This window comes from Entelurus aequoreus, linkage group LG17 (genome assembly GCF_033978785.1).
Source record: "Entelurus aequoreus isolate RoL-2023_Sb linkage group LG17, RoL_Eaeq_v1.1, whole genome shotgun sequence".
Lineage (NCBI taxonomy): Eukaryota > Metazoa > Chordata > Actinopteri > Syngnathiformes > Syngnathidae > Entelurus > Entelurus aequoreus.
This window is the reverse complement of record NC_084747.1, coordinates 28,607,191-28,632,105: the sequence shown is the minus strand read 5'-3', so window position 1 is coordinate 28,632,105 and position 24,915 is coordinate 28,607,191. Positions and strand designations below refer to the sequence as shown.

At 38.5% G+C, this 24,915-nt stretch overlaps 1 protein-coding gene across 1 annotated transcript in view; it reads left to right on the top strand.

The window, feature by feature from the left end:
• Positions 1-24,915, top strand: part of adgrv1 (adhesion G protein-coupled receptor V1) — a 472,167-nt gene that overhangs the window by 123,137 nt on the left and 324,115 nt on the right. Inside the window, exons 21-26 of the mRNA XM_062025438.1 lie at positions 1,246-1,968; positions 9,262-9,635; positions 14,966-15,145; positions 18,613-18,793; positions 22,726-22,919; positions 23,004-23,133. Of these exons, the coding sequence (XP_061881422.1) occupies positions 1,246-1,968; positions 9,262-9,635; positions 14,966-15,145; positions 18,613-18,793; positions 22,726-22,919; positions 23,004-23,133 (1,782 nt within the window). The remainder of the gene's footprint in view (positions 1-1,245; positions 1,969-9,261; positions 9,636-14,965; positions 15,146-18,612; positions 18,794-22,725; positions 22,920-23,003; positions 23,134-24,915) is intronic.

Here is a 24,915-nt window from a genome sequence, read left to right as displayed (position 1 = left end):
AGTATTGTTGATCTTCGGTCTATCCTTCCAGTCAGGGGCTTATTTCTTCTGTTTCTATCTGCAGTTAAGCCCGATGCTATCACGTTAGCTCCGTAGCTAAAGTGCTTCGCCGATGTATTGTCATGGAGATAAAAGTCACTGTGAATGTCCAATTCGCATTCTCGACTCTCATTTTCAAGAGGATATAGTATCCGAGGTGGTTTAAAATACAAATCCGTGATCCACAATAGAAAAAGGAGAGAGTGTGGAATCCAATGAGCCAGCTTGTACCTAAGTTACGGTCAGAGCGAAAAAAGATACGTCCTGCACTGCACTCTAATCCTTTTAATCCTTCACTCTCACGTTCCTCATCCACGAATCTTTCATCCTGGCTCAAATTAATGGGGTAATCGTCGCTTTCTCGGTCCGAATCGCTCTCGCTGCTGGTGTAAACAATGTGCAAATGTGAGGATCCCTTCAACCTGTGACGTCACGCTACTTCCGGTACAGGCAAGGCTTTTTTATCAGCGACCAAAATTTTATCGTCGATGTTCTCTACTAAATCCTTTCAGCAAAAATATGGCAATATCGCAAAATTATCAAGTATGACACATAGAATGGATCTGCTATCCCTGTTTAAATGAGAAAATTTCATTTCAGTAGGCCTTTAACTTTTGTCTTTTTGTTAATTTCTTATCATAGCCACAGTTATAAGGCTAGATATGCTTAATGAAAGGTGACTGAGGTGTTGTGAAACAAACAAAATATTTTCCTTTAATTATTTTCCTTATATTAATGTGGAAAAGTTTTGTTAATAAATGAGTGAAATTTACATTTTGAGGGTGTGTGTATTTATATCACGTTATGCAATTTACAAGTACACATTCGGTGTGAATCAATCCGTGCTGTTCGATGTCATGGAGTGCTGTAAGTAAGAATAAGAACAAGAAATTTGAAAAACAACACAAATGGAGACACGTTTGCAAACACCAATGACATTGAATAGTCACACTGCTTCATTTTCTATGCCCCATTCAGTTAATGATAACTGCTGGTTCGATGTTAGGCTTAGCTTTTAGCAGATTTTCCATATTTTTCCTACAAACAACAAGGCTAGGGATTGATTCACACTGGTTTTCGCCTTTTGAAGGGTACTGGAAAAACTGGAAAATTGATCTTGAAAGTCCTTAAAAAGTGCTTGAATTTGGCCATGGAAAAGGTGTACGAACCCTGTGTTTAGTGACGTATAATGTGTTGTCATATTAGGAGGCGCCGGCCGACTTGCTGAGACTTCCCTGAGCGCCTCGCTCGTCATTCCCGCCAACGACGACCCGTTTGGCGTCTTCGTTATTGCCGACAACAGTCTGGACCAAGAAGTAGCAGAAGATGTGCTCTCAGAAGACGACATGGCCGACGTCACTTCCTGTACCATCCTCCGACAGCAGGGGGATTTTGGTGAGGTGCGAGTTGCCTGGGAGATCGTATCCGGACACTTCCCAGAGGGACTTCCTCCGATGGATGACCTGCTACTTCTGGCTTCCTTCCCTGACGAGGTAGAACTCAGGCCACGTGCCAGGAGACACCACTCAGCAACGGACGCACGTTTTTTCTCCGGACTCCCTGGAGCCTACGGGACGATCTCCCTCCGAGACTCCCCTCCGGTCCCAGGCAACTTTACATTCTCCGCTTGGCTGGTGCCCACAGCCGACACGGACGGCTTCGTAGTCGCCAAAGGAAGCAGAAATGGAACTTTGTACTACGGAGTGAGGATCCACACCAATGAGTCGAACATCACCGTAATGTTGTACTACACGATCGTGGGATCGAACCACACCCAAATGTCCCAGGCCACTGCTGCCAAATTTGTGGAGGATAATACATGGCTTCATGTGATTATTACCGTGGATGATGGGATTATTACGTTCCTCCTGGACGGGACCCCCATTCCTGGAGGGCTGAAGAGCGTTAAAGGAGAAGGCATTGCTGATGGTGAGCTTTCTGCTTTATGTTTTTGACTTAACGTCAGTATTGTCTATTTTTAGAATAGAATAGAATAGAATAGAAAGTACTTTATTGATCCCTGGGGGAAATTCAGCACCACCAATAGTTATTTGGTAATAACTATTGGTAAACTTGGGGCCTGATCTACTAAATCCTACATAATACGTGCTACATAGTAGAGTTGTACGGTATACCGGTATTAGTATAGTACCGCGATACTAATGAATCATATTCGGTACTATACCGCCTCTAAAAAGTACCGGTCAACTGCCCCCCCGTCGTCGTCACGTCGTGTCATTGCTGTTTTTTACGAGCAGAGGAGCGTGTTCGGCAGCGCACAATCACAGAGTACTTACAAGCAGACACAGTGTGTAGACAGAAAAGGAAGAACGGACGCATTTTGGCTTAAAAACTAAAGATAAAGGTGAAGTCATAACACTGAAACGCCCTCAGGAAAAGGTGCTTTAAGATATGGCTAGCTAGTTAGCGGCTAATGTCCATCCGCAGTCGGCAGTGTTGTAGCTACTTCTAAATCACTAATCCTTGTCTCCATGACGACAAATAAAGTATGTTTCTTACAAGTAAGTCCCCGCAGGACGAGGAATAGCTAAACATGCTTCACTACACACCGTAGCACATGTAATGTAAACAAACACCACTGTAATGATACCAAGTACAGTAGCGTATCTAGTCGATACTACTATGATTACATAAATATTTTTTAGCATCACAAAATCTTTTTTCGTTTTTTAAAAAAAAAAATGTATATTATATTTATACAGCCAGTAAATATGTCCCTGGACATATGAGGACTTTGAATATGACTAATGTATGATCGTGTAACTCCTTGGTATCGGATTGATACCTACATTTGTGGTATAATCCAAAACTAATGTAAAGTATCAAACAATAGAAGAATAAGTGATTATTGCATTTTAACAGAAGTGTAGATAGAACATGTTAAAAGAGAAAGTAAGAAAATATTAACAGTAAATGAACAAGTAGATTCATATTTCATTTTCTACCACTTGTCCTTAATAATTTTGACAAAATAATAGGATGTAAATTGACACAACATGTTACTGCATATGTCAGCAGAATAATTAGGAGTCGATTCAGAATCGATTTTTGGATATAAAACTATTCTTGATTCAAAATCAGTACTTTTTAATAACATTGTGTGCCGGTTCAATGATTAATTACATTTCTCCATAAAATAAATAAACAGCTGTGACAAATTTATATATTACTTAAAAGAAAACTGGTTTTGTTTAGTAAAATTCTACCCAAACAGTTAATAAAGTCAAATACAAATAAGGCAACAAGTATCCAACACTTCTCTTTTCTAAAGTAAATCTGTACAGCAGATATGATCATCTACATCAACTATATGATTTGTCTGAGTGGCTGGACAGGACAGATGGAAAAAAACAAAAAAAAACAAAGAACAAAAAAAAAAACACACATATATATATATATATATATATATATATATATATATATATATATATATATATATATATATATATATATATATATATATATATATATCACAGGTGTCAAAATTAAGGCCGGGGGCTAAATCCGGCCCGCCACATTATTTTATTAGATATATGCCACATTAATTTATGTGGCCTAACCCTATCAAATTTGCACTTGTTTTAATACATGCAAACGTTTAGTACATCAGGCTTTTAAAAGCTTATTACTGCCATTATATCTTATTAGCTTTTCATCTGGACTTTCATTTGCAAAAAAAAAAAAACCTCTCGTCTGTCAGTAAAGATCCAGCCACAGAAATTTGAGAAAATAAGGAAAATAAGGACATGTTCACGGAAATTTTTCAATGAACAATTCTTTTTACGTACATATACTAAATTATTCATTCACACCTTGGCCAATTTTTTTTTTAAGGTTATTTTTTCTATGTATGAATAGCGGGGGTGCTCGAAAATATCGATTCACATCCAAATTGCCATTTTTGTTTACATCGATTCATAATCTTTGAGAATTGATTAAAAAAACTTTTTTGCAAATAAATATTTTTTAGGAATTTTTGGATTAAAATAATTAAATAACTATTGTTTACATACAGTAACTATTATTATTGGTACTGTTGTTTTTATAAATGTTTGTTTTTTCTTTTTTCTAGTATTGTATTTGTTTGTTCTCTCAGTTGCTTTGTTTGTTAAGTCTTGTAAAGCTGGGATTGCGTTGGATTTGGGGTTGCTCTATTTTCTTTTAATAGATTGATTAACATTCTATGTTTTTTGTAAATATACATTTGAAAATATATATATATTTTTAAACATCAGCAGCCAAGAGAAGCTTTTCTAACCTTTAACCTGTTTTGAGAAGGTGTTATTTGTTAGGGTCTTGGTCAAGGTGTTGACCCCAGGATGCAGAGACGGCAGGCAAGGGAAAAGGGATAACGAAAGGCGATGGGGCAGAAGCGCACACCATCTAACACAGACAAAAACAGGTTCCTCAGTGGTCGGCAGGGGAAACGGCCAGGGCGCAGTGAGCACAGCAAAAAGTCCAACAAAGAATCCTCTTTACCTCAGGCAGGCCAGGAAGCAAACACAAAGAGTTTAGGGATTTCAGGACTAAGGAGCGACAATGTACCAGGACTGGCAAGGTGAAGCAGGCGCATGAATGTGAAGAGTTCAGGAGACATTAACCGGCAAGGCCAAGCTGTCAGTGACGAGCCTAAATACTAGCGGGCTAATTAGTAGCAGGTGTGCCTCAAGGTCCGCCCCTCGCCGAGGACGAATGAAGTGAAGACAAAGGTGCAGACATCACAACAAAGGAGAAGGCAGGATAATGATAAAACAACAGTTATTACAAACCCCGTTTCCATATGAGTTGGGAAATTGTGTTAGATGTAAATATAAAAGGAATACAATGATTTGCAAATCCTTTTCAACCCATATTCAGTTGAATATGCTACAAAGACAAGATATTTGATGTTCAAACTCATAAACTTTTTTTTTTTTTTGCAAATAATAATTAACTTAGAATTTCATGGCTGCAACACGTGCCAAAGTAGTTGGGAAAGGGCATGTTCACCACTGTGTTACATGGCCTTTCCTTTTAACAACACCCAGTAAACGTTTGGGAACTGAGGAGACACATTTTTGAAGCTTCTCAGGTGGAATTCTTTCCCATTCTTGCTTGATGTACAGCTTAAGTTGTTCAACAGTCCGGGGGTCTCCGTTGTGGTATTTTAGGCTTCATAATGCGCCACACATTTTCAATGGGGGACAGGTCTGGACTACAGGCAGGCCAGTCTAGTACCCGCACTCTTTTACTATGAAGCCACGTTGATGTAACACGTGGCTTGGCATTGTCTTGCTGAAATAAGCAGGGGCGTCCATGGTAAAGTTGGTTGGATGGCAACATATGTTGCTCCAAAACCTGTATGTACCTTTCAGCATTAATGGCGCCTTCACAGATGTGTAAGTTACCCATGTCTTGGGCACTAATACACCCCCATACCATCACAGATGCTGGCTTTTCAACTTTGCGCCTATAACAATCCGGATGGTTCTTTTCCTCTTTGGTCCGGAGGACACGACTTCCACAGTTTCCGAAAACAATTTGAAATGTGGACTGGTCAGACCACAGAACACTTTTCCACTTTGTATCAGTCCATCTTAGATGAGCTCAGGCCGACAGCGTTTCTGGGTGTTGTTGATAAACTGTTTTCGCCTTGCACATGAGAGTTTTAACTTGCACTTACAGATGTAGCGACCAACTGTAGTTACTGACAGTGGGTTTCTGAAGTGTTCCAGAGCCCATGTGGTGATATCCTTTACACACTGATGTCGCTTGTTGATGCAGTACAGCCTGAGGGATCGAAGGTCACGGGCTAAGCTGCTTACGTGCAGTGATTTCTCCAGATTCTCTGAACCCTTTGATGATATTACGGACCGTAGATGGTGAAATCCCTAAATTCCTTGCAATAGCTGGTTGAGAAAGGTTTTTCTTAAACTGTTCAACAATTTGCTCACACATTTGTTGACAAAGTGGTGACCCTTGCCCCATCCTTGTTTGTGAATGACTGAGCATTTCATGGAATCTACTTTTATACCCAATCATGGCACCCACCTGTTCCCAATTTGCCTGTTCACCTGTGGGATGTTCCAAATAAGTGTTTGATGAGCATTCCTCAACTTTATCAGTATTTATTGCCACCTTTCCCAACTTCTTTGTCACGTGTTGCTGGCATCAAATTCTAAAGTTAATGATTATTTGCAAAAATAATCATAAAATAATAGTTTATCAGTTTGAACATCAAATATGTTGTCTTTGTAGCATATTCAACTGAATATGGGTTGAAACTGATTTGCAAATCATTGTATTCAGTTTATATTTACATCTAACACAATTTCCCAACTCATATGGAAACGGGGTTTGTATTTTTATGGACCGGATAACATATTGCGAGAATTGTGTTGAATCGAGAATCGATTCTAAATCGAACAGCCACCCCAAGAATCAGGATCCAATTGAATCATGCGGTGCCCATAGATTCCCATCTTTAGAGTATGGGTATGTAATGGCTGGAAATGCTAAAAGAAAGGGGACAAGAGACTGTAAAATATTGGGTCAAGTGACCTGGAGTAGGGTAGACCATGTCCTCTTTGTATGTCAGATTGTTTGACTGCCGTTTCAGCACCATGGCCAGCGTCAGAGAGGCACAAAGCTTTATATTGTTCTAATCCGGCTGTCACGTTTGAATTATAAGTCATCTGTACATGAAATAACAGGTCTTTTTATTGTATTCATAAATTCACACACATCCGTTATGCACATGTACACTAACCACCCACCTTTCAGTCCAGTCCTCATTGTTCAGAACCACTGAGTCCTCGACAACGCTTGAGTGAGCCCAGTTGGATATTGTTACCGCTCAAAGGAATTAGTCAGCCTCTTTTTTTTTCTTTCTTCTTTCTTCTTCTAATTACAGGAGACAATAGTAGTGGCCAGTACGGAACCAAGGACTCTCAGGAGGGGGGTATGGCTCTGTAGTTAGCTTCAATCAAGGTCAATACATATGTTATTATCGTCTGTTGTGTCAACTCTCATTGTCAACTGGTCCCTTTGCATCAGGGCTTTGTACTTGCCTACTGTTGCGGATTTTGCTACGTACTATACTTGAATGTGGCTACAGACTAGAAAGATGGTGTAAGTGAGGTCAAAACATTTTATGGAATGCTAGAAAACAAACAAGACCAACACTGGTCGTGTCTCTATTGACAATTAACCTCATTCTGCACTATCTGTTATCAGCGCCGATATTTGGCATTTTGATGTATATCAGTATCGGGCTTTTTTTTATCTGTATCAACTTTTTTTTTTTTCAAACTACAGCATAACTACATCAGCATATACACATATGATACCAGTATTTATTGTTTACACAATAAATATTTTGTGAACTACATAAATAACTAGTTGGCCCTGCAATGAGGTGACGACTTGTCCACGGTGTAACAGTAGGCGGACAAGCGGTAAAAAAATGGAGTGATGAATGGCTGGATAAAAAATTACAATTTGCAATTCCGCCATTATGCGCGAGTGGAAATTAAATGCTTGAATGTCCAGAGTGAGTGGAGTGTGTGGACGTCGGAACGGTTCGAATCGGATGAGAAATATGCAGTAGATTATATATTTCCCATTCATTGTCAATGGGGAGAAAATTCCAGGAATTAGGAGAAAGGGAAAATGGGTATTTGAAGAGTCATGTGCGTGGATGGTTGAAAGGTTGGAATCAGGTTTAAAAATGGCGCTAAATTTCGAGAATTTAGGGCATTGTAAAACTATGACTACATCCATTCATTAAAATGGGAATTTCCTGGAAATGTGGGGATTTCGGGAACAGTTGGATTGAAAATGGGTATTTTCGGAATTTCGGGAAAACTGGAAATGTGTAAAAAAATAAATAAATAATAGCATTTGTTGTTCCAACTAAGAGGAATGTTTTGAAGGTGGAATGGTCAAAAACGGTTGAAAAATGTGGACAGTGAAAACTTTCCAGGAAGAGGTGGAAATAGGGCTTTGAAAAACCGGGAAGTCTTGGAATTCCTGACATTTTCTTAAACTTGAAAAATGGTAGTTTGATTGTCCAAAGTGAGAGGAGTGTGTGGATGGTGGAACGGTTGGAATCGTTTGAGAAATATTACACATTCATTGTCAATGGGAAGACAATTCCGGGGAAACCGGGAATTTTGGAAAAGGGAAAACATCTTAACGATAAAGGTGAAGTTATAACACTGAAACGTCCTCAGGAAGAGGTGCTTTAAAAGACATGGCTAGCTAGCTAGCGGCTAAAGTCTATCCGTCGTCGGCAGTGTTTTAGCTACTTCTAAATCACTAATCCTTGTCTCCATGGCGACAAATAAAGTACGTTTCTTACAAGTATCATCCCTGCAGGACGAGGAATAGCTAAACATGCTTCACTACACACCGTAGCTCACCGGCATCAAAATGTAAACAAACACCATGGGTGGATCTACACCTAACATCCACTGTAATGATATCAAGTACAGGCACGTATCTAGTCGATACTACTATGATTACGTCAATATTTTTTGGCATCACAACATCTTCTTCATTTTATGTTTATAAACTCAGGAAATATGTCCCTGGACACATGAGGACTTTGAATATGACCAATGTATGATCCTGTAACGACTTGGTATCGGATTGATACCCAATTTTGTGGTATCATCCAAAACTAATGTAAAGTATCAAAAAACAGACGAATAAGTGATTATTACATTTTAACAGATGTGTAGATAGAACATGTTAAGAGAGAAAGTAAGCAGACATTAACAGTAAATGAACAAGTAGATTAATAATACATTTTCTACCACTTGTCCTTAATAATGTTGACAAAGTAATAGAATGATAAATGACACAATATGTTACTGCCTATGTCAGCAGACTAATTAGGAGCCTTTGTTTGTTTACTTACTACTAAAAGACAAGTTGTCTAGTATGTTCACTAATTTATTTAAGGACTTAACTGCAATAAGAAACATATGTTTAATGTGCCCTATTTTTGTTAAAATAAAGCCAATAATGCAATTTTTTTGTGGTCCCCTTTATTTAGAAAAGTACTGAAATAATTTTAGTACCGGTACCAAAATATTGGTATCGTTACAACACTACATCATATGTAGTGACAAAATGAATTTTAGTCAATCTATATTGTACTCTTTTTATATGAAATGTATTCTGTATAAATCTGTATTTGCCATTTCCATACTCCAGGTCCTGCGTCAGTGTTCATTGGGTCCGATACGTCGGGCCGGCAGCTGTACACGGGCCTTCTGCAAGATGTCCGCTTGTACAGGACCAAGCTGGACCGTGGCCGCGTGCATGAACTCCACAGCCAGCCCGCCAAGGCAGACCTGCGCACCGTCTCGGGTTACCTGCGCTACCGGGCGCTGGAGACGCAGAAGTCGTTTGTGGTGGAAGTCAGGGATGACGACGAAGAGGAGGGAGAGGAAGTGTTCTACCTGCAGCTGGTGGCCGTGCGGGGCGGCGCTCGCCTCCCCTTCCCCAGACCCACGGCCGTGATTCGAGTCATGAAGAGCGACAATGCCAATGGGCTTTTTGGATTCACTGGCCGCTGCATACCTGACGTGAGTGCACTGCCAAAAATAGAAAAGGCTGTATCCACTGATCAGTGTCAAACTTGTTTTTATTGAGGGCCACATTGCAAACATGGCTGCCCTCTGATGTACACGAATATAAATGGATAATAGCCTCCTTTCCCAATTTGCAAAAAAAACTGTTTTCGATTGTTGTATTTTTACTTACAAATTAATGATAACTTGCTTTGAAATCTTAAGTCAAGTTGACAAACAGATTTTTAAGTATTTGATAACCAAAAAAATGCTTGAAACAGATATGGTCAGATACACTATATTGCCAAAAGTATTTGGCCACCTGCCTTGACTCACATATGAACTTGAAGACATCATTTTGAGGGTTCAATATGATGTCGGTCCACCTTTTGCAGCTATTACCGCTTCAACTCTTCAGGGAAGGCTGTCCACAAGGTTGCGGAGTGTGTTTAGGGAATTTTCCACCATTCTTCCAAAAGCGCATTGGTGAGGTCACACACTGATGTTGGTCGAGAAGGCCTGGCTCTCAGTCTCCCTTCTAATTCACCACAAAGGTGTTCAGGTCAGAACTCTGTGCAGGCCAGTCAAGTTCATCCACACCAGACTCTGTCATTCATGTCTTTATGGACCTTGCTTTGTGCACTGGTGCACAGTCATGTTGGAAGAGGAAGGGGCCCGCTCCAAACTGTTCCCACAAGGTTGGGAGCATGGAATTGTCCAAAATGTTTTGGTATCCTGGAGCATTCAAAGTTCCTTTCACTGGAACTAAGGGGCCAAACCCAACTCCTGAAAAACAAACCCACACCATAATTCCTCCTCCACCAAATTTCACACTAGGCACAGTGCTGTCCGAAATGTAGCGTTCTCCTGGCAACCTCCAAACCCAGACTGGTCCATCAGATTGCCAGATGGAAAAGCGTGATTCATCACTCCAGAGAAGGCGTCTCCACTGCTCTAGAGTCCAGTGGCGACGTGCTTTGCATTGGACTTGGTGATGTATGGCTTAGATACAGCTGCTCGGCCATGGAAACCCATTCCATGAAGCTCTCTGCGTACTGTATGTGGGCTAATTGGAAGGTCATGTGAAGTTTGGAGCTCTGTAGCAACTGACTGTGCAGAAAATGGGCGACCTTTTACTCCTGTTTTTCAGTTTACGTGGCCTACCACTTGGTGGCTGAGTTGCTGTTGTTCCCAAACTCTTACATTTTCTGATAATAAAGCTGACAGTTGACTTTGGAATATTTAGGAGCAAGGAAATTTCACGACATCCTACGACAGTTCCACGCTGGAAATCACTGAGCTCCTGAGAGCGGCCCATTCTTTCACAAATGTTTGTAGAAACAATCTCCATGCCTAAGTGCTTGATTTTATACACCTGTGGCCGGGCCAAGTGATTAGGACACCTGATTCTCACCATTTGGATGGGTGGCCAAATACTTTTGGCAATATAGTGTATTATTAAGTGTAGATAATATGCAGTCACATGCAGTGCATTTGCATGTCAACATTTAAAGAACGAGTACATTTACTGTATTTTCCGGACTATAGAGTGCACCGGTAAATAAGCCGCACCCACTAAATATATATATACAGTATATATTTTTTTTTTTACAAATTCCATGTATTAGCCGCATCGGACTATTAGCCGCAGATATATACGTTTACACAGAAATATTTTGCAAATGTTTACATACCTTAATTGTTTCCAAACGGTGTCTGTAACACGGCAGTAAAACGGCTGAGCAAACAAAACAGAAGTCATTGTAATGGACCCACTAGCTGCAGAAGCTAGCTCTCCAATCAGCTAAACAGACTCAATAACTCCACAGGGACGTTTTGGTGAATTTACTGAGGAATTTGTGAAACTGAAACAATACAAAATGAATGCCATTGTAAGTTAATAATACTAACACACACTCGTAAACGTGTTAGCATATTAGCTAATGCTAACGACACTAGCTTCATTGCATTATTATAGCACGTACAAATACGCATGAAAACACTCCTACAGACATCGCACATGGAACGGTTGAGTAAGTAAGAATTGTTTTAGTTATATTGTAAAACTTACAAACGTTGCTTGGAGTGATGGATGAAGAATCCTTTCGAGCAGAAACAGTTTGAACGGCTAGAAGACGGAACAGCACTTCTGGTTGAAAGCTGTAGTCTAAAGAAAAGGGCACTGCAGCAGCTGCAGTGAGTGAACCCGTCCAAAAGATGGCGCCATAGCACAAACAATAACGCACCATTTAAGTCTCTTTGTTTGTCTTTTTTTGGGAACTATTTGTATCATGGCTGTCAGCAAAGCAAAAAAAAAAACATGAATGAGCCGCACCGTTGCATAAGGCGCAGGGTTCAAAGCGTTGAAAAAAAAAAAGCCGCTTATAGCCAGGAATTTACGGTACTTACTCTCCCAGCTGCATCAGTTAAATACTGTAATTTTACAATTACAGCTGCATACCACATATGTCTACAACTAAACAATATGCATACCGTGTAAACACAGGTAACCCAAACCTGCTGGTTTTGCTGCATATTTCATTAGTCTTCATGCTTGGCTGAGGCAGGCACACGCTCTCCCTTTTTAGTCCCGATTGTTTGCGTGGAGGCCGGCGTTCATCTCAGGTGGAGCAACAGATGGTGCGGCTGCCCCGGGCACTATCAGTCCGGGCATTCCTGTAGAAGTAGATCAGGATTCCCCGACGCTGCAACCAGAGATGTGTGTATCGTTGCTCATGTTCATCAGCACAACAGGTGGCGGGGCTGAGGGAGGGCATTCCATCAGAAACAAGAGGATCTACCTTTTAGAGGCATGTGAACTATCAGGTGGTCAGTCTGTGAATCACTTTATTAATGTGCTGGAATTAGGCAATGCAAGTTTTGGAATGCAGCCTATTTAGGCCATTGAACACCATAATACAGTGGAACCTTGATTTACAAACCTAACTGGTTCTTGAACAGGTTTCCTGATTTGAAAAGTTGGTACAGTGAAGCAGATTTCTACATCAGAAACAATGTAAATATGAATAATTGGTTCCAGACTCGACAAAAGTCCATATTTTAGTGAAGGTTTGTACACTTTGAACACAATATAAAGTGATGTACAGTACTGTATGTCAAACAGACATAACAAGGAGGTGATGGATCAACATTCTCTTTATTAACAAGACAAAACAACAACGGCAAGCTAAACTGTGCTGTTTATGCTGCTCTGCCAACACACACACACTCACACACATAAGTCTGTTTGGTGCCCTCACAAATGATCAGAAATCACACAAATACTGCACTTTAACAACCATAGTTTTACAATGATAAACCTTTAAAAAATGTAAAATCCACTTACAGTACATTAACATGGGCAAAGGAACAGCTCACGAGAGGAGAGAATGGAAAAGAAAAAGGGGAAGTAGGAAGGGGTCAGTGGGAGGGGCCGTGTGTGTTCTAGAAAGAAGTAATAATACAGTGGAAGCTTGATTTACAAACTTAATTGCTTCTTGAACAGGGTTTGTACATAGAAAAGTTAGTATAATGAAGCACATTTCTCCATAAGAAACTATGTAAATAAGAATAATGGGTTACAGCCTCGACAAAAGTCCATATTTTAGTGAAGGTTTGTACACTTTCAACACAATATAAAGTGATGTACAGTACTGTATGTCAAACAAACAATAACAAGGAGGTAATGGATCAACATTCTCTTTATCAACAAGACAAAACAACAACAACGGCAAGCTAAACTGTGCTGTTTATGCTACTCTGCCAACACACACATAAGTCTGTTTTGGTGCCCTCACAAATGATCAGAAATCACACAAATACTTCACTTTAACAACCATAGTTTTACAATAATAAACATTTTGAAAAGTAAAATCCACTTACAGTAGATTAACATGGGCAAAGGAACAGCTCACGAGAGGAGAGAATGGAACAGACAGAGGGGGAGATGGGAAGGGGTCAGTGGGAGGGGCTGTGTGTGCTCTAGAAGGAGGTACTAACACAGTGGAAGCTTGATTTACAAACTTAATTGCTTCTTGAACAGGGTTTGTACATAGAAAAGTTTGTATAATGAAGCACATTTCTGTTTAAGAAACAATGTAAATAAGAATAATGGGTTCCAGCTTCGACAAAAGTCCATATTTTAGTGAAGGTTTGTACACTTTGAACACAATATAAAGTGATGTACAGTACTGTATATCAAACAAACATAACAAGGAGGTGATGGATCAACATTCTCTTTACTAACAAGCCAAAACAACAACAACTGCAAGCTAAACTTTGCTGTTTAGGCTGCTCTGCCCAGACACGCACACACAGAAGTCCCTTTGGTGCCCTCAAAAACAATCAGAAATCACAACATTCCTTAACTCTAACGACCATATCGCTACAATAATAAACATTTTAATAAGTAAAATCCACTCACAGTACATTAACATCATAGGAACAGTTTACGAGAGGAGAGAAAGGAAAAGACAGAGAAGGAGGTGGGAGGGGTCAGTGGGAGGGGCCGTGTGTGCTCTAGAAAGAAGTAATAATAGAGTGGAAGCTTGATTTACAAACCTAATTGGTTCTTGAACAGGGTTCCTGATTTGAAAAGTTGGTATTGTGAAGCAAATTTCTCCAGAAGAAACAATGTAAATATTAATAATTGGTTCCAGCCTCGCCAAAAGTCCATATTTTAGTGAAGGTTTGTACACTTTGAACACAATATAAAGTGCTATACAGTACTGTATATCAAACAAACATAACAAGGAGGTGATGGATCAATTATTTCTTTATTAACAAGCCAAAACAACAACAACAACGACATGCTGAACTGACCTCTATATGCTGCTCTGCCAAGACACGCACACACAGAAGTCCATTTGGTGCCTTCAAAAACAATCAGAAATCACAAAATTCCTTATATTGCTACAAAATTTAACACTTTAAAAAGCAAAATCCGCTTACATTAATTTTTTGCAAAAGAGTAGCTGACGAGAAAGGAGCACATAGACAGAGAGAGACAAGAAGGGAGGGATCGGGAGGAAGGGCCGTGTGTGTGTGTGTCTTGGAAAAGGTGCTGCTGAACGAAAGGTAGCTCTTCTCCTCTCCTGTAAAATAAGTCTGCTTTGGCATATTTTTCCAGAATTGAAACTTGCTGTTGTACGAAGGTTGCTTCCGTAAAAGATGAATGAATGCAGCGTTCGTACACAGAGGCATATTTGTCTCCACCCAAAAGTTTTTACATCGAAAAGTTTGCAAATAGAGGCTTCGTAAATCGAGGTTCCACTTCATGCATGTGACATATTTCAATTGTTTGGATTTGAACTAACATGTTCTTCTCTTTCCATTTCCTGCCTTAGACTACTGAGGAGGGCTTGACCATTTCCTGTGTGATCGAGCGGATGCGAGGATCTCTCGACCACGTTTACGTCAATTATTCTGTCAGCCAAGTGAGCGACTCGGACAGTCAAACGCCTGCGGAGCAGGATTTTGTCAACGCCACGGGAGCTGTTCTTTTCACGCCGGGACAGCGCTCTGAGGTGTGTGAAACGAGTGTGTCAGAACGACTCAGCAGCTGGCATGCATGTGGTTACACAACATCTGCTTCCAAAGGAATGGGGAGTATGTAAACAGTCATTGTTTTCGGTCACATTAACACAAAAGGAAAAGATGCCTCGGGCTTGGGCTGGTCCTGGCTTCAGCCTGGGCAGGTCTTGGATGACAATAGATAACCCCCATCCCGTCTCCTCCCATCGTACACAATGGAATTTTCCAAGCCTTTGCTTGGTGCAACAAAGACAGCTCTTATCTGTTCACTGAGAACTCAGAGAACGAAAGTTTTTTGATAATTTACATACAATTTTTCTGACACAAAACTGTATCTCAATTTAATCAATGTATGCCCTCGAAAACAGCACAATTTTAACATTTAACATTCCTTTTAAATACAATAACAATATTTTAGATAAGAAATATTGTATAAAGACAATACAACAAAATAGTGGTTCTCAAACTTTTTTCAAACCAAGTACCACCTCAGAAAACCACCATATTGACCAACAGTAAAATACAGTAGCGTAGTACACCTAAGTATTCATTAAAAACAAGGCAGAGGTTTTATTTAACAAGAATATTTAATATTTCCGGCCGCACAGTTTGAACAGTAACACTGTGTTTGAATATTTCATGAAGTGATTCTTTGGCATGCCACTAGATGGAGCCCGTGTACCACTTGTGGTACACATACCACAGTTTGAGAATCACTGCAATAGAATGTACTACTAACAACTACAATAGTTTATGAAGTAATGTACAGCATTTGCCTTAGAGCACGGATGTCAAACTCGAGGCCCGTGGGCCACATCTGGCCCGCAGTATCATTTTGTATGGCCCGCAAAAATAATATGCGGGCCATAAAATACTTTATCTTCTTTTTTTCTTTTTTTTTTACTAAATGTATTTGTTCTTTCCATTTTGACAGTAAAAAGACATGTACAGGAATACTTGCAAATGCATATCTTTTAATCTTTGTCTAATAATGCAACAAATAGCATTATTTATTATTTATTTATTATTATTATGTAAATATTATATTACTCTACATTCCAAACATTTTTTAAATAATAACATACTTAATTCCCTGCTTAATTTATGATTTCAAAGCAAGTCATCAATCAAAAAAATTAAACATTTTACATTAAAAAAAACTGTCAGCTCAGCAGTACTGTGGTACTGTTTTGTTTAATCTACAGTAATAAACTGTAAAAACCACCAGAAATTTTACAAGAAAATTCTGGCAACTGAGCTGACAGTTTTTTACCTTATAATCGAAATACTTTTTGGAATCAGAATCCAGTTTATGTAAAAATTAAGGAGGCAAATCCTATATTTGCTCTTATATCAAAGCACTCTTAAGTTAAGGTCCCACTGTATATCAAAATGATCATAGAGAGAATGTTTATTTAATAACTTGTAAACAATTAATTAACAATGGTGCTTACATCATATTTGAGGTGCTTCTTTTATTTTAAGCTTCTTCAGCTGCATAAAAAGGGCAAAAGATCGGAAAAATGCCCAGCATGATGCTGTCCAGTTTGATAGTAATACCACGAAAACAAACATCATTAAAGCACTCATTCACTGAAAGGCAACTCTGTTTTAAATGGAGTGTCTTTATTACGAAAGCTTTTTTCGGGCTCTGAATTTATTTTAAAGTTTTTGTGTTTGATTTTTTTTATTTTTTACATCCAATTATGCTCACAATTTTATTGAATATAAATATGTGGCCAAAATTCAATGTGTAAAAAATTCAGTTTATAAAAATTCTGTGTAAAAAAAATCAGTGTCTAAAAATTAAATGTAACAAAATTCAATGTAAAAAAAATACAATATAAAAAACAGTGTAAAAAAGTGTGTGTAAAAATTCAGTTGAAATAAATGTACTGAAAAAAAACATTGTATAACAATTAAGTGTAAAAAATTATGTTTAATAATGTGAGTCTAAAATAATTCAGTGTAAAAAATGTGTAAAAAAATGTAGTGTATAAAAATCAATTTAAAAAATACAATATAAAAACAGGGTAAAAAAAATTGTGTATAAAAATTCAGTGTAAAAAATGTCATGTGTAAAAATTTAGTTAAAATAAATTTACTGGAAAAAAACATTGAAAAAAAATTAAGTGTAAAAAATTATGTTTAAAAATGTCAGTCTGAAATAATTCAGTATGTAAAAAAAATGTGTACAAAAATTATGTGTAAAAAAACTCAGTATAAAAAAATATTTGTAAAAATTTCTATGTAACAAAATATCACTGTGTAAACAATTTTATGGAACAATAAAAAGTGTAAAAAATATTCAGTTTAACAAAATTCACTGTATAAAAATTATGTGTAATTCAATTCAGTGTAATACAATTCAGTGTATGAAATTCAATGTAAAAAAAAAAAACAATATAACAAACAGGGTAAAAAAATTGTGTATAATAATTCAGTGAAAAAATATTTGTAAAAATGTCAATGTGACAAAAAAATTCAGTTGAACAAAATTCACTGTATACAAATTCTGTGTAATTCAATTCAGTGTAATACAATTCAGTGTATGAAATTCAATGTAAAAAAAAAATACAATATAAAAAACGGTAAAAAATTGTGTATAAAAATTCAGTGAAAAAATATTTGTAAAAATGTCAATGTGACAAAAAAATTCAGTTTAACAAATTCACTGTATAAAAATTCAGTGTGTAAAAAACAGTGTTTAAAAATTCAGTGTAATACAATTCAGTGTATAAAATTCAATGTAAAAAAAAAACTATATAAAAAAACTGGGTAAATAATTTGTGTATAAAAATTCAGTGTAAAACATTAAATGTGTAAAAATTCAGTTAAAATACATTTACTGGGGAAAAAAACATTGTATAAAAATTAAGTGTAAAAAATGTGTTTAAAAATTTCAGTCTAAAATAATTCAGTGTGTACAAAAAAATGCGTATACAAATTCTCTGTAAAAAAATATTTGTAAAAATTTCAATGTAACAAAAAAATCAGTGTGTAAAAAAAAAAAAGCTTAAAAAAATTAAGTGTAAAAAATTTGGTGTGTAAAAAAACAGTGTATCAAAATTCAGTGCAGAAATATTTGTCACTTCAAGACTCACCTGTTTGAGACAGTATCAATTGCTACAGTTTTAATAACCCGAAAGTGAGTCTTGAGTTTTCTGCACTGAATTTTTATACGCTGAATTTAACAAACTGAATGTCTTAAACATGTACATTTTGCTCCCAATTTCTGTTTTAATGAAATTGTCAGCATCCTTTAATGTAAAAAATTAAGTTACATAAATTCAGTGTCAAATAAAGTCTTTGTAATAAAGACACAAATTAGCCTCCATAGTTTTACAGCTCTTGCATGCATTTAAATGAATGTGTTCCGTGACATTTACCTTCACCTATCGGTCTATTTCCTGTGCCGTGGATTGATTGCAGATCCAGAACTTGTCTTATATTTGTTTAGGTACTGAACCTATTGGTGTTGGATGACAGCCTCCCTGAGTTGGCAGAGACCTTCCAGGTCACTCTGCTGTCAGCCCAGTCCAGGGATGGGAAGCCAGGGTCCACTCCCACCAGCGGCGCCAGCGTTGACCCGAGGGCTTCTGTGAACGTTGTTACTGTAACAGCGAGTGACCATCCCTATGGTAATCATCCCCTTCACACCTGAAACATAGCTTGATACAACACATCTTATTACCAACCTGGGCTCTCTAAACGTGCCCTTAAGTGTCTTTTTTACGTGCATTTTCCTTATTCGTATTCTCAGGTACACACCTACGAGTGATATAGTTTGGTACTTGACATATGTTACAGTTAGCATTTTAGCATTGCAGCTTTTTAAGCTAATTTAGCAGGTATACACCTCAATGTCATATATATCGGCACTTCACTAATGCTAACTGCAAGCATGATATTGTTAGCATGTTAGTTTAGTAGTGCTAGCATGCTAACTCATGCTATCTGTCCCGCCAGCTGACTGTTAGCATTTCAGTTTGGCTTTGAATGTCAAGCACTCACACAAAATTTCTACTGAAATTGCATTTTCTAGATCTTTATATTGTACTGGTTTTGAAGGTGAAAACTGCCAAAATGGCCCCCGCATCCTTTGACTCACCCGTCTTAGGCAAAAATGAGTGAGTCGTGAAAATTATGGAACATGGAGTTTTACTAATACTCCATGCAAAATGCTGTATCAATCCAAGCAGTGCTTGTCATGGTGATGTAGTGAGTGTATGCACGCTACAACAGCTTCTTCTTCCGGCTGGATGTATCACTGTAGCTCAGGGGTGCCCACAATTTTCCCCCTGAAGGACACAGACTGACAAATCAAAGGTAGTTTTCACCTTTAAAACAAGTACAATATATTGATTTTTTGCAAAGAACCAGAATTCTGTTTGAATGCTGACGATCAAAAGCCAACCTAAAAATTCAAACTTTTAGCACGCTGGCCAAGTAATTAAAAAAATAGCATGCTAACATTTCTATGCTAACAATTGCGTGCTTACAGTTTACATGTGGTTGTGGTTTGTGAAGCCCTTTGAGGCACTTGTGATGTAGGGCTATGTAAATAAACTTTGATTGATTGATACAGTTAGCATTAGTGAAATACCAAAATGTATGACACTTGGGTATATAGCTGCTAAATTAGCTAGAAAAGCTAGCATGCTAAAATGCTGACTGTAACATGCGTCAAGTACCAAAATATGACCATACTTGCCAACCCTCCCGATTTTCCCGGGAGACTCACGAATTTCAGTGCCCCTCCCAAAAATCTCCCGGGGAAACCATTCTCCCGAATTTCTCCCGATTTCTACCCGGACAACAATATTGGGGGCGTGCCTTAAAGACACTGCCTTTAACGTCCTCTCTCACCTGAAACTTGCACCCCTTAACAGCCGCATGCTGTCCAGGCGTCCGCTTGTCCTCCCAGTCACATAATAATGTAGCGTTGGACGGGTTTAACAAGGGTCTTTACTCGACAATGTCAAGAAAAGCTGACATGTTGTATGATATTTTAACTGGTTTAATGATAACGCAAGGTCACACTGAGGGTGGGCGTATAAACAACTTTAACACTGTTACAAATATGCGCCACACTGTGAACCCACACCAAACAAGAATGACAAACACATTTCGGGAGAACATCCGCACCGTAACACAACATAAACACAACAGAACAAATACCCAGAATCCCTTGCAGCACTAACTCTTCCGGGACGCTACAATAACATCTACGGCTTTTGGAGCTCAGTGCACAACTGCACACACAACAAGAAGGAGACGAAGCAGAAGAACGAAGAAGAGACATGGCGACGACGAGTAAGAAGAAATACGCTTGCAAGTTCAAAATGATTGGAAAAAAGAATTTAATTTCATCTAGAAAAGCTCAAATTGGAAGGGGTATGCTGCCTGCACCTCAACTCCGCCCCCCAACCCTGCCCCCGCAAACACGCCCCCCCCCAACCACGCCCCCATCTCCCGAATTTGGAGGTCTCAAGGTTGGCAAGTATGAATATGACTGAGGTGTATACCATACTTGCCAACCCTCCCGGTTTTACCGGGAGACTCCTTGAATTCAGCGCCTCTCCCGATAACCTCCCGGAAGAAATTTTCTCCCGATAAACTCCCGGAATTCAGCCGGAGCTGGAGGCCACGCCCCCTCCAGCTCAATGCGGACCTGAGTGGGGACAGCGGCGACAGTCTGTTTTCACGTCCGCTTTCCCACGTCAGCGTGCCTGCCCAATCACGTTATAACTGTAGAATGATCGAGGGCGAGTTCTTGGTTTCTTATGTGGATTTATTGTTAGGCAGTTTCATTAACGTCCTCCCAGCACGGTAACAACACACAACAACAGCAGTCACGTTTTCGTCTACCATAAAGCTGTTTGTCTGCCGTAAACAGCAATGTTGTGACACTCTTCAACAGGACAATACTGCCATCTACTGGATAGCCTCCGGAACACTGAAATTCAAGTATTTATTTTATTTATATGTATAATAAAATAAATATATATATATATATATATATATATATATATATATATATATATATATATATATATATATATATATAGCTAGAATTCACTGAAAGTCAAGTATTTCATATATATATATATATATATATATATATATATATATATATATATATATATATATATATATATATATATATATAGCTAGAATTCACTGAAAGTCAAGTATTTCATATATATATATATATATATATATATATATATATATATATGTGAAATATATATGAAATACTCGAGTTGGTGAATTCTAGCTGTAAATAAACTCCTCCCCTCTTAACCACGCCCCCCGCCCCAACCACACCCCCACCCCCGACCACGCCCCACCCCACCCCCCACCTCCCGGAATCGGAGGTCTCAAGGTTGGCAAGTATGGTGTATACATACAACATTATCTAAAAATAAAAAACTTAGGATAGCATGGTATCATTTGTCAAGTAGCAATATTTGACACTGCGGTGCATACCTGGAAAATGTGTAATAAAAAAATAAAAAGCTAGCATGCTAATATTAGAATGCTAACGGCCGCACTTGGGACTCCCCTGGTCTAGATGAACGTCCGTTAGTTCCAAGATGGTCAAACACGGTTCCTTCCGCCGTGTCTTCTCTTCCACCCAAGCCGACAAGACAATGATGTGTATTACATTTTTTGATAGTTAATACAGAGTGCAAACCCAGTTTTGACAGGGTTGCTGCGTGCCGTTAGTGCACAAAATAGTCCCGTACACCTTTCTCATACTTGCCAACCTTGAGACCTCCAATATCGGGATGTGGGGGGGGGGCGTGTTTAGGGGCGTGGTTAAGAGGAGAGTATATTTACAGCTAGAATTCACCAACTGAAGTATTTATATATATATATATAAAAATACTTGACTTTCAGTGAATTCTAGCTATATATATATATATATATATATATATATATATATATATATATATATATATATATATATATATATATATATATATATATATATTTATTTTATTATATATATAAATAAAAGAAATACTTGAATTTTAGTGTTCATTTATTTACACATATACACACACACACAACACTCATCTACTCATTGTTGTACTTGAAAGTACAATGCTTTGTTAAGGGTTGAATTGTCCATCCTCTTTCTATTCTCTGTCACTATTTTTCTAACCATGCTGAACACCCTCCCTGATGATGCATTGCTGTGTGGCACGCACAAAAGTGCTTTCATCAAATGCACGAGAGTGTGGAATCTTCCATCTCTCCCTAGCATGGCCCAAAACCGGTCAATCCTTGCTTCCTGGGGAAGATCTTCCCTGGCAAGCCATTGGTACTCCAGTACTTGTACCCGGAGGCTGGTCAGGTCCAATCGCAGCTGCGGCAGACTTTTTTTTGGGGGGGGCGTGGCCTCCAGCTCCGGCTGAATACCGGGAGTTTGTCGGGAGAAAATCTCTGTCGGGAGGTTGTCGGGAGAGGCGCTGAATATCGGGATTTTCCCGCTAAAAACGGGAGGGTTGGCAAGTATGCCTTTCTACTTCGTATTTTCTCAAGTCCTTCATTCTCCTCGCAGGGTTACTGCAGTTCCAGCCTCAACCTCCGGAGGAAGGCTTGATCCCGCCCGCTTTGGAACCGGCGCACATCACAGTCAGTGAGGAGGACGGGCAAGTCCGTCTGCCGGTGGCTCGGGCCCAGGGCCTGATTGGAAGGGTGATGGTAGGGTACAGAACAACGCCCTTCACAGCGTCCAGCCCAGAAGACTACCAGGTGAGGCGTCCTTCTGGCCATAACACGTACTGTCCCACCAAATTGTAACAGACTGGTGGGTTTGTTTTTTTTCCCAACTTTCAGGACTCTCAGGGTATGCTGGACTTTCTCCCAGGAGAGAGGTTGAAGTTCATTACGGTCCCCATCATTGACAACCCAGTCCCGGAGCTGGACAAAGCCTTCAGAGTGGAGCTCTACAATGCTGATGGAGGAGGTGACACCTCAACATTCTACTTCTCCTTGTTGGCTTCTGCAGGAACTGGAACATTTAGCTGTAGTTGCTCCTACATCTGTTCTGTGTCAATCAGGGGTGTCCAAAGTGAGGCCCCCAGGTCATTTTTTTAACATTAGCATGCTAGCTTTTTTGCTAATTTTACAGATGTACACCTTAGCGTCAAATATTTTGTTACTTGATAAATAATACCTGTTAGCATGTTAACATTACTATGCTAACTTTTTTTTTTCTAGATTATTTTGTAGGTAAACACCAGCCATATTTTGGTACTTGATGCATGCTAACATTAGCATGCTAGCATTTTTAACACAGTTTTAGGTATGCATCTCAGAGTAATACATTGTGGTACTTGTCGAATGATACCTATTAGCATGTTAACATTAGTATGCGAGGTTGTTGTTTTTTTAGATTATTATGTAGGTATACACCAGCCATGTTTTGCTACTTGATGTATGCTAAAATTAGCATGCTAGCATTTTTAACACATTCTTAGGTAAACACCTCAGAGTAATACATTGTGGTACTTGACTAATGATACCTGTTAGCATGTTAACATTAGTATGCTAGCTTTTTATTTGTAGATAATTTTGTAGGTATACACCAGCCGTATGTCGGTACTTGATGCATGCTAACATTAGCATGCTAGCATTTTTAACATATTTTTAGGTACGCATCTCAGAGTAATACTTGTGGTACTTGACGAATGATACCTGTTAGCATGTTAACATTAGAATGCTAGGTTTTTTTTGGTGATTATTTTGTAGGTATACACCAGCCATGTTTTGGTACTTTATGCATGCTAAAAATAGCATGCTAGCATTTTTAACACATTTTTAGGTACACACCTCTGAGTAATACATTGTGGTACTTGACAAATGATACCTGTTAGCATGTTAATATTAGTGTGCTAGCTTTTTTATTTATTTATTATTTTGTAGGTACAATATACACCAGACATATTTTGGTACTTGATGCATGCTATAATTAACATGCTAGCATTTTTAACACATTTTTAAGTACACACCTCAGAGTAATACATTGTGGTACTTGACGAATGATACCTGTTAGCATGTTAACATTAGTATATTTGCTTTTTTGCGGGGATTATTTTGTAGGTATACACCAGCCATATGTTGGTACTTGATGCATGCTAACTTTAGCAAGTAACACATTATTAGGTAGAATGCTAGGTTTTTTTTTAAATTATTTTGTAGGTATACACCAGCCATGTTTAGCTACTTGATGCATGCTAACATGAGCATGCTAGCATTTTTAACACATTTTTAGGTACACACCTGAAAGTAATATATTGTGGTACTTGACGAATGATACCTGTTAACATAAGTAATGCTAGCTTTTTTTTAATTTACATTATTTTGTAGTTATACACCAGCCATATTTTAAGTTAAACTTAAAGTCCCAAAGATTGTCACACACTCACTAGGTGGGGCGAAATTATTCTCATTTGACCCATCACCCTTGATCACCCCCTGGGAGGTGAGGGGAGCAGTGGGCAGCAGCGGCTGCCGCGCCCGGGAATCATTTTTGGTGATTTTTTGGTACTTGATGCATGCTAAAATTAACATGCTAGCATTTTTTATCACATTTTGGGGTACAAACCTCAAAGTATTACATTTTGGTACTAGCATGTTACAGTTAGTACTTTAGCAAGCTAATATTAACATGCTAGCTTTTTTAGATGATTTCACTGGTATTTTTTACTTCTAAAATTTAGTGGGTGGAGCTTCTATACCGGTGCGC